Raw genomic sequence first — 11,097 nt, 5'->3', positions numbered from 1 at the left:
GTATTTTTTAGTAGGTATGGACCTTTTTTTTTTCATTGCAACTATTGTTTATTAAAAAAATGTATGTCTCCTTGGAAGGAATACTGGTAAACCAAATAGTGCCATGCTTTCTTTCTTTCTTTCTTTTTTTTTTAAGAGACAGAGTCTTACTTTGCTGCCCTTGGTAGAGTGCTGTGGTGTCACAGCTCACAGCAATCTCAGCTCTTGGGCTTAGGTGATTCTCTTGTCTCTGCCCCCTGAGTAGCTGAGACCACACATGCCTGCCACAATGCCTGGCTATTTTTTTGTTGCAGTTTGGCCAGGATTGGGTTTGAACCTGCCACCCTTGGTATATGGATCTGGCGTCCCACTCACTGAGCCACAGGCGCCGCCCCTGCCATGCTTTCTTTGAATCTTTGCTTTTCTTCCCTGGGGTGGGGAAAGGGCTGAACATGGTTCAGACATAACCACTTAGTTAACATCAGAGAATCAATACTCTCTACTCACCCCCTCCTCACCAGAGTTACAATCAATCATCGCTTTATCCCTCTTTGCCTTCAAGCCAGTGTACTGGCCCGGGAAAGCTGCTGCCCCTTCTCTACCCTCATTCTGGCCCTCAGATTTTACAGTTAGCCTCATTATGCTGGAGGGATAACTGTTAACAGATTTCCCGAATTTGGTTGGTAGTGCTTGAAATGTCTTCAATATTGCGTCACTTGCACTGGCCCTAACCTAGTGGACTAGGAAACAAGGGTCCCAACCCTAGGGTCAGCATTTCAATGTTCTCCTCTGCATCATCCATCTAGTGTGGAGGTGAGGGAGGCACATTGGCTTCAAAGGAGCACAGTGGGGTGGGAGAGGGCCGGAACCACACCTGCTGCCTGCACTTGTGGTAGGCAAAAAATCCCTTGACCACAGTCACTGCCATCAGACTCTGGGAAAAAGCAATTCAACCAGTAAGTGAATCTTAGCTCTATAGCTCAAATGTACAGCATTGAAATCTACTTTCTTCTTGAAGAAACAGTATGGTAGCAGCTGTTGGGGAAGGGGCTGGGGCTGGGCATATGAAGCAGCTGCAAAAATATCAAACAAACAATCAAAAAAACCCAAATCAAACTCTGACATGGCTGGCCAAGCTGAGTGCTGTTCTGCTGTCCCAGCACAGAATAGGAAGGCAACTGACTCTCTGCCCCTGTTGGTGGACCATGGGAAGAAACCTTAGCAGAATCGAACATGTCCTTGGCAAGTGAATGAAGGGATAGTGTGGCAGTGCACAGCCCTGGCTCCTCCTTTCAGCCCTCACCAGCTCCTGCTCTCCCTTCTGCCGATGGGATGGCCAGGCCTGGATCACCTGCTGTACCGTAAGACCTGCCTCCTTTAGGACCACAGAAGCCTTTAGAACAGTGGTTCTCAACCTTCCTAATGCTGCAGCCCTTTAATACAGTTCCTTTGGGTCGCAACCCACAGGTTGAGAATTGCTGCTTTAGAACACTGGCAAATTGGATTCTATACATTTACTTAAATAGTAAAAGTAAAATTTGCAATAATGAAAAGGCTGACACAGTAGCACAACATGGTTTTGGTTTAACAGCAGCTTAAAAATGAACAAAATGAAAACCTTTCATGCAAGACACACCAGGTGGCACAAATCAATAAGCAATTTCATGCGGAGCATCATTAGCCATTCTTTCTCTTTCTGTACACAGGACTGACTGCACCTCAGGCTGACCCCTCCTAGAGCAAACCTTAGCTCTCAAGAGAAAGACAAAATGCGAGTGCCTTTAGTGTAGTATGTACTACCATTTTCAACCCCCTTCCAACCAACTGGGACAGAAGATGCCATCTGATTGGAATAGGAAAATTAAAGCATTTCTCTAATAACACAATACCACTGATAAAGTCTCCATAGATTTTCTAGTCCAAATATGTGTGAATATGAGTGTATAATAATTTCTATATATTTTATATAAATTACATATATATCTATATATAAATAAGATACTTCCTGTTGCCATTATGCCACACTGTTCAGAGCTGCAGACAGCAGTACAGATAGGTAGAAATGCCCAGGAACATCTCATCATGTGGTGCATTTAGCTCACTTCCTAAGCTGTGCAGCTGTCCAGAGTCTGTCTTTATATCAGTCCTCCCTCTCTTTGCTTTGCTTCTGCTTGGATTCTATAAAAACAATGGCTCTGATGGATTTGCGCCTGTGCTGGTGCTTGGGAAAGGTCCATGCGGGAATGGGCATAGTCACATGATGAGTGAGATGGCATCACCCTCCAAAATAAACTAAAATAAAACAAAAATTAAAAAAAAAGACTAGAAAACTCTTTTTTTTTTTTTTTGACAATCTAAAAAAAGGGAAAGGAATAGTAGCATTTGTTCCCCCATGGGGACAGGAATGAAGAGGGAGGAGGGCAGAGGGACTCGATTTCTTCTATTCACAAGAGAAGGTTAGAGGGGATTCTTCGGAGTTTTTCAGGGGACGGGACCCAAATGTAGTACCCAGACTGGTCCTCAATGATTTGTTTGATTTTGTTATAAATTTCTTCCAGTGAGTCACCCTGTACAATGGCTGTAAAGTACTGTCCAAACTGCTGCTCCAGTTTCATGACTTTGTTATAGACCTTATTTGCCTGTTCATGTCTGCCTTCAGTTCATTTCCATAAGGGCTTCAATGGACTTGGGCTTGATGACCACAGCAATGGGATAAAGTTGTGCTTGCCCCTGTCTGCAATTGCCTGCACTGAATAGATGCTAGTCCCATACATTATCATTGAATTGGCCTGCCTCAATGAACTTGTCCTGAATATCCTTTTCCATTTGTTCTTGGGACACCACAAAGTGGCAGTCTTGTCCATCTACCTCATTATTGTGTTGAGGTCTGGTAGTATATGGCACACAGGATCCAAATTTATGTGAAAACTTAGAGATCAGGTCATCATTGACTTGGTCCTTCACTGGGCCCAGGATGATCACAGGCCTTGCATAGTGAATTTCTTGCCCTGTCACAGGCTCATATGACAAAATAGCATCCTGTTGTCCTTTGGAACTGCTTTCACTGTCACTGGTGCTGGATGTCACTCCTTATTTCTTTATGCTACTCTTCCATGCCATGTTTTCTTTGCCCTTGTAAAATGAAAACTTTTGAGAGAGCAGAAATTCTTTTTATGTTTTGTTTTGATCAACCTGTTAGCCTAAATCAGCCCCGTCCTGGCATGGAACTTCAGCTTTTAATCGAGCTTTTTCCTTCTTTTCTACTGTCTTACTGGAGGCTTGCCTGCCACCACTCATCATCAGAGGCATTAATGACATGCAAAGGAGAAGCTGAGCCCCTGGCTTGGCAGGCAGCTGTCCCAAGTCCGACCATAATTAAACAAGGCCCAGAAATACAAGGACGTCTTCTCACTGGTTGGAAGGGACCCAGACCCAGAGCTCATGCTGCTGATCATCATTTGTTCTCGTAAGTCATGTACCTTTGATTCAAAGTGACTATATCTGGGGCTGGGTCAGAGTCCAGGTCTAGTGCTGAGATAATGCCAGCTCAGGCCAGTCCCTCCGTCCTGCATGGCAGACCATGGACACTGGACCTCTTTCTTTATCCTTGAGTTTATCTAATTGGAATTCACTTAGCTTCTTGGATGCAAGCTTCATCAAATTTGGGAAGTTTTCGGCCATTGTCTCTTCAAATATTCTATTTTTTGCACTCTCTGCTGTCCTTTGGTATTCCCTTAATGCGAATATTTGTGTACCTGATGTATCAAGTCCTTTAGGGTCTGTTCCCTTTTCTTCCTTCCTTTCTTTCTTTTTTTTTTTTTGGTTGTAGTTTTTGGCCTGGGGCTGGGTTTGAACCTGCTACCTCCAGCATATGGGGCCGGTGCCCTACTCTTCTGAGCCATAGGCGCTGCCCCTCTTTCTTTTTGTTTCTTGATAATTTCAATTGACTTATCTTCAATATCTATGATTCTTTCTTCTGCCTGCTCAAATCTGCTACTGAATTTTTCTAGTGTATTTTTCCATTTCAGCTATTGTAATTTTTAGGTACAGTATTCCTACTGGTTTCTTTTCATAATTTCTATTTATTGATATTCTCTACTAGTTCATACACTGTGCCTCTTGTTTCCTTTAGTTCTTTGTACATAATTTCCTTTGGCTTTTTGAGCATTTTTAAGATAGCTGATTTGAAGCATTTGTCTAACACATCCAATGTGTCCTCATTGATGGTTTGTTTTTTTTTTTGAGACAAGAGTCTCACTATATCACCCTTGGTAGAGTGCCGTGGCGTCACAGGTCATAGCAACCTCAAACTCTTGGGCCTAGCCATTCTCTTGCCTCAGCCTCCTAAGTAGCTGGGACTACAGGCACCTGCCACGATGCCCGGCTGTTTTTTTTGTTGCAGTTGTCATTGTTGTTTAGCAGACCCTGGCCAGGTTTGAACCCGCCACCCTTGGTGCATGTGGCTGGTGCTGTAACCACTGTGTACAGGCATGAAGCCCTCATTGATGGTTTCTGTCAACTACTTATTTCTCTATGAGCAGGCCATTCTTTCCTATTTCTTTGTATGTTTTGTAAATTATTTTTGAAAACTTGCTATTTTTAAGTATTATAATGTGAAAATTCTGCCAATTGAATTGCTTTTTACATGATTTGCATTTGTTTGTTTTGTGACTTTTCTACACTATTTGTGTAAAAATTGTATTATTAGGTTTTTTTTTTTTGAGACAGAGTTTCACTCTATTGCCCTGAGTGCCATGCCATCATCACAGCTCACAGCAACCTCGGTCTGTTGGTTTAAGAGATTCTCTTCTCTCAGTCTTTCAAGTAGCTGGGATGATAGGTGCCAGCCATGATATCTGGCTAGTTCTTCTATTTTAGGAGAGACGAGTTCTTGCTCTTGGTCAGGCTGGTCTGGAACTTGGAAGCTCAAGCAATCCTTCTACCTCAGCCTCCAGTAGGATTACAGGAGTGAGCCACTGCACCCAGCCTGTAAAGATTGTACTCTTTGTTGTGTGTGGTCACTGAAGTCCCTTTTCTATTGGCTTGAATGGCCAGTGCTAAAATAAAACAATAAAACAAAATAAAAATCCCCCTGTCCTGCTCTTCGCAGGTTGGCTCTGAGTTGGGGCTCTCAGTCAACACACCCAGGTCATTTCTAATTTTCTTAGTCCTTCACTGTCTGTTTACACAGAAACTAAGGTTCAGCCAGAGGTGAAAGTCTAGGGTCTACATGGATTTTTCTGAGCATGTATTGAACCCTAGACATGCACATAGCCTTCTAGATTTGTCTGCTGCTTGTTTTGTTATCCTTTGTCTCAGGCAGTTATAGGTAGTACATACATTTTTTTTTTTTTTTCTGAGACAGAGTCTCACTCTGTTGCCCAGGCTAGAGTGACACGGTATCAGCCTAGTTCACTGTAGCCTCAAACCCCTGGGCTCAAGTGATCCCCCTGCCTTGGCCTTCCAAGGCCCACCACAATGCCCAACTACTTTTTTTTTTTTTTTTTTGAGTAGAGATGGAGTCTTACTCTTGCTCAGGCTGGTCGCAAATTCCTAAGTGGAAGAGATCCTCCCACCTAGGCCTGTCAGAGTGCTAGGATTACCGGTATGAGTCACTGTGCCAGGCCTGTAAATGCCTTCAATAAAATCTACCATCAGGCCTGTTCCAGCCTTGAAGAAGTTGGGAGAAAAATGTCAACTCTAGCAGTTTTTGCCAGATTACTTGTTGCTTTAGTGGGAGATACAGGGTTTTGGAGTTCCAAAACTGCTGTTTTTGGTGACATCACTTCCTTGTATGTATTTATTTTTTGAGAACCAAAGTTTGGTAAATAATGTGGCTGACTCACTATGTCCACATCTGAAGGCTTCATTTCCCTCCATAACATCTTTCCCGATTCTCTTGGGTTAACAAGCGCAGTTTAGTTATATCTAAACTAGAAATATGAGACTCTTTCTTAACTCCTTCTACTCCTACCTTTCCTATCAGCCACTAAGACCTGATTTTACACCTTAACTATTTCTTAAATTTTTTCCATTTACAATATGTAGTACCACAATCCTGATTTGGAGCCCTCTAACAGAGTGATTTAGGCTACCATAGTAGCCTGTTAAATAAATGCTCTCCTTAACCCATGTCTTGCTGTCCTTAAAGCGACTTGCCACACAGCCATCAAAACCATGTAACTTAGGCCATGACATTCATTTGCTTAGAAGTGTTTGACAGTAGGCCAAGCAGACACTATGTGGCTCTTGATGTGACACACATAGCACTACCTGTGAAACAGTCTCACCAAAATAACTTTGATGTGAACCTAATCAAGTCTTTAGATCTAAATTTTAGTTATAAGAAATACAGAGAATAGAACAACAAGTTAAATGACAGCATCAGAAAGCAGTCAATTCCAGAAGATATTCTGTAAGTCACTTGTCCTGGTTTTTTAAATAAGGCAATGGCATAGAAAAGTGTGCTAGGTGAGAGAGAATACCCTCATGAAAAGAGACTTAAGAGAAATCATTATTAAATATCATTAGTGACCTCTGATTGCATCCTGACCTGAACAAACTAACTGGAGTACTCAAAGCCTGTAATCTTAGCACTCTGGGAGGCCAAGGCAGGTGGACTGTTTGAGCTTAGGAGTTTAAAACCAGCCTGTGCAAGCAAGAACAAGACCTTATCTCTAGTAAAAATAGAAAAACTGGCTGGGTGTAGTGGCACATGCCTGTAGTCCCAGCTACTTGGGAGGCTGTTTTTAAACTGCTGTAATATCTCAATTAAATCCATATTCTTGACTGCATGCTATTTCACTCATAAATACTTTTTCTCCTTATGTTATGTAACACTTGCTATTAAAAACAAGACAGGGAGGGGGCTTGGTGCCTATAGTTCAGCGGCTAGGGCGCCAGCCACATACACCTGAGCTGGCAGGTTCAAACCCAGCGTGGGCCTACCAAACAACAATGACAACTACAACCACAAAATAGCTGGGCGCTGTGGAGGGTGCCTGTAGTCCCAGCTACTTGAGAGGCTAAGGCAGGAGAATCACTTAAGCCCAAGAGTTTGAGGTTCCTGTGAGTTGTGACGCCATGGCACTCTACCGAGGGAGATAAAGTGAAACTGTCTCAAACAAACAAACAATAACAACAACAAAAAAACCCAAACAAACAAGGGCTTGGCACTCATAGCACAGTGGTCAGCCACCTATACCAAGGCTGGTGGGTTGGAACCTGGCCCGGGCCAGCTAAACAACAATGACAACTGCAACAAAAAAAGGAAAAACAGCTGGTGGGCATTGTAATGGGTGCCTATAGTCCCAGCTACTTGAGGCTGAGGCATGAGAATTGCTTAAGCCCAGGAGTTTGGGGTTGCTGTGAGCTGTGACACCACAGCACTCTATTGAGGGCAACATAATGAGACTCTGTCTCAAAAAACAAACAAACAAAAAGAAACAAGAAAGAATGATGACTGTACACATGAAACAAGTGTGGAAAAATGCTGATAAATTGTTGGGGCCAACATTACTATTTCTTTAGTGGATGCCTAAAAACTTTCATGAGAAATAGTAAAACAAACAAAAAGGCTGTCATGGCTTTCACCACTCTCAAGTCAAAGTTTCTTCTTCTTCTTTTTTTTTTTTTCCATTGTGTCTCTGAGTTATAACTCAGAGTGTATCTTTACACACTGGGCTTAAAAGATTCATGGCTTTTGTTTTAATATTGCACTTCTTAAACCCAGCTATCACAACATATCACAAGCCTTTGACATAATACTTGGAGAAGTCAAAGTTTCTTAAAACTTCATTCAAGATGCCCAGACTGAACTTCATTTCGTAGTACTTACTATTATTTTTATTTTTTGAGACAGAGTCTCACTACATTGCCCTTGATAGAATGCCATGGCGTTACAGCTCACAGCAACTTCCAACTCTTGGGCTTAAGTAATTCTCTTGCCTTAGCTTCCCAAGTAGCTGGGACCACAGGCATTGTAGCACTTAGTATGTCTATCATTCCATTTCTTGTTTTTGACACTTGGCGGGATTCTTTGGTTCTCTGGTCCATGCAGTAAGGACTATATGCTATAGAAAGGTAAGCAGAAGCCCTTCGATCACTTCTTTTCTAAGGAAAAAATACCAGACTTCTGTGGGTATCTTTGAGATTGGTACCACCATCCCAGACTTGAAATGCAGAGGTGCTGACTCTTTATACATTTTCTTTTTATATCTCTGCAATTTGCCTGGGTTCAAGTCCCTGCTTTGCCACTTACTGTGTGATCCTGGGCAAGTTACTCGAGCCTCAGTGGCCTTATTTGTAAAACAAGATTAACAGTACCTACCTGTGCTTAAGACTTGCAAGACTGCTAAGTGCCCCACATCATCATTCCTCACATCCTTTTCTGAGTAAGAAAAGCCCTTCCTTACCCTGCATATATGAGGTGTAAAGTCACCAGCTACAGGGTAGTTAGGGTAGATTGTGCCCATGTGACTCAGTCTAGACCAATGTGCTGTGAGTAGAAGTGATACATATGTACAATTTCTGGGTTATTCACACTCAAAGAAAAGTTGCCTGCCTGGCGATTTGTCTTTTTCATTTCCCATGAGTTGGAGTGTGACTACCTCAGGAATGGTGAAGCATTGACATGAAGGAACTTAGATATCTGAAGGATCTCATGGGACAGACCTACTTTATCAGCTACCTGGCAAGGGTTGACAGTTGTATGAGAGAGAAATAAACTTCTGTATTACCTAAGTCACAGCATTTTAATAAGTTAATGTTTATAAAGTACTCAGCCACATAGGGAATATTATACAAGTAATGGCTTTATTATGACAGATGTATCATTTTGCATTCTGAAGGCTGGAAATTATACTTAATGTCTCAGGCTACCAGTATCCTACAATACAGACATAAACAAAGTTGGTGTAATCTAAGCCATATATTCCTTGCTTATTTAGACAATAAGGAGAAGGGAAACCATAATTTATTGAATTCATAAGTGCCAGGCATTTCATATGTTAAATTTATCTCTAAAAAAGCTCCATGAGGATGGAGAGATGAGTAAACAGAGGCTCAAGGTCAATTCCCCAAGATCACTTTTGCCTGGGGTGGCTTGGGGGTGTTTTTTCCATAATATACTCTGCCTTCTCTGCCAAAAGGCAGGTTAACAGGGAAGTTGGGAATTAGTACATGTAAGGCCCTAGGAATCATGTTACTCACATAGAGGTACGGTACTTGATGTCATCTTTTTCAGCCAGCTCCTCACAGGTGAGGCCATTGTGTTCTTTCCAGAGTCCCTGACACTTTCTACAGGTTTCCTGGGGATAAAGAACAGACACAAAGACAGCTCCTTGTGAGTGGATACCATAAAAGTTCCTGTTCAACAAAAGGGATGTGAAGTGAGCTTTACTTGGCTTGAATTTTCTCAGAGGATCTCTCTCCTGTTCAGCAGGGTATTTCTAAAGATATCTTTCAACAGAAGAGGCAGAAATCATTAAAAGAAAGAACAAGGAAATTTTCCTTTCCTTTGATCAAGAGAAAGTGTTGTTCACATCACCCAATTTGTGTAATGCTTTCTAAAATACCAGAGGACACCTGAAAAAACCACAGGAGACAGATCCTGGGTGATCTGGTTTTTAAAAATAAAACACCATGAGCTGCTTGAGGGCAGGGTCTGAGTAAAGGCTGCAATCATGATGTCCAGTATCCTGCCACATAAGAGACAGTGCTATTGAACTGAACAATGGCCCAAATTAGGCTCACGGGAAGTCCCTAAGGGATCTCTGCCCAGCCATCCATCACTTATAAATACGGATGTCATCCTTTATAGCTGACCTTCATTTGTAATTAGGAATCGAAAAAAAATCACCACCTTTTATTCTAAGATTCTTCATAGTTTAACTAGACAGGGTGGTGAAGAGATCAACACTCTAGAAAGAGGAACAGCAAAGGAAGACTCTGGCAGACAAAACTGGGCAAAATTGGTTCTTGGTTCCCGTAGTTGGACTGCAGACAGCGAACACATGCCTTGTGAGACCACACAGGCCCAGAAGGGCACAATTTCAGTTTGGTCTTTATTCTAAGAGAATTAAGGAGCCACCAAAAGGTGTCAAGTATGGAAGTAACAAGGTCAGGTTTGTGATTTTTTTTTTTTTTGACTCAGAGCCTCAAGCTGTCCCCTTGGGTAGAGTGCTGTGGCATCACAGATCATAGCAACCTCCAACTCCTGAGCTCAAGCGAATCTCCTGCCTCAGCCTCCTGAGTAGCTGGGACCACAGGTGCCCACCACAATGCCTGGCTATTTTTGGTTGCAGCCATCATTGTTGTTTGGTGGGCCCGGGCTGGATTTGAACCCGCCACCTTAGGCGTATGTGGCTGGCGCCTTAGCCACAGCTTGAGCCACAGGCGCCAAGACAGGTTTGTGATTTTAAAAGATTATTCTGGGTGAAAAATAGATCAGATGGAAGAGTGGAAGAAAGTGTAAAAGACAGGAGCTAATAAAAGTCATCAGGAGAAGGGCTAGGGAGGCCAAAACGAGAGTGGTAGGAGATGACATGAAATAAAGTTGGCTGATTTGGGAGAAAAGGAGGAAGTCAGATGGTGATGGCTCAGTTCTGAGAGTGGGAAGGAGTCAGGGGTGATGACCTGGATTCTGGTTTGTGCAATCAGAGACAACAGTGAGTGCTGGGTAGAGGGAGGCAGGGAACACTTGCATAGTGTTAACACAGGAGGCCTGTGGGACATTGAGTGGAGAGGAGACGTAGGAAATTGGGTATCTGCTCCATATGTTCTAGATCGTATCTTCACAGCAATTCTAGAAAACATCTCCTACTGTACTAGCTGTACTCTACTAGCTATTACCCCCCCCCCCCCCCAGTTACTGGGTTTTCTTTAAGATGACTTTAACAAGGTACAGAACGGTATGAAGTTTGTAGACAGATACCATCATTTCAATATTTAAAAGGGTGGTACTGGAGGTGGAATATGGTGACATGTAAAATCAATCTGAAAGAATACTAAGAAATTGGTGATAGAAATGCCCTGAGAGGCTGAAAGGCAGGGGTAGAATTTTTTCACTGTAGATCTTTTCTACCTTCTGATTTTAGTCTTTTTTTTTTTTTTTTTTTT

At 42.4% G+C, this 11,097-nt stretch overlaps 1 protein-coding gene, 1 non-coding gene and 1 pseudogene across 2 annotated transcripts in view; all 3 read right to left on the bottom strand.

Annotated features, from left to right (window-relative positions):
* Nucleotides 1-11,097, bottom strand: part of RNF216 (ring finger protein 216) — a 190,721-nt gene that overhangs the window by 36,467 nt on the left and 143,157 nt on the right. Inside the window, exon 15 of the mRNA XM_003795432.3 lies at nt 9,190-9,287. Coding sequence (XP_003795480.1) covers nt 9,190-9,287 — 98 coding nt within the window. The remainder of the gene's footprint in view (nt 1-9,189; nt 9,288-11,097) is intronic.
* Nucleotides 2,387-3,786, bottom strand: LOC111727062 (annotated as a pseudogene).
* On the bottom strand, nt 7,616-7,777 carry LOC111727075. The gene has a single exon (XR_002774707.1).

Source organism: Otolemur garnettii, unplaced genomic scaffold (genome assembly GCF_000181295.1).
Source record: "Otolemur garnettii isolate 467f Iridium unplaced genomic scaffold, OtoGar3 scaffold00092, whole genome shotgun sequence".
Taxonomy (NCBI): domain Eukaryota; kingdom Metazoa; phylum Chordata; class Mammalia; order Primates; family Galagidae; genus Otolemur; species Otolemur garnettii.
Note: the sequence above shows the minus strand (reverse complement) of the source record. Positions and strands in the feature narration are given on the sequence as shown.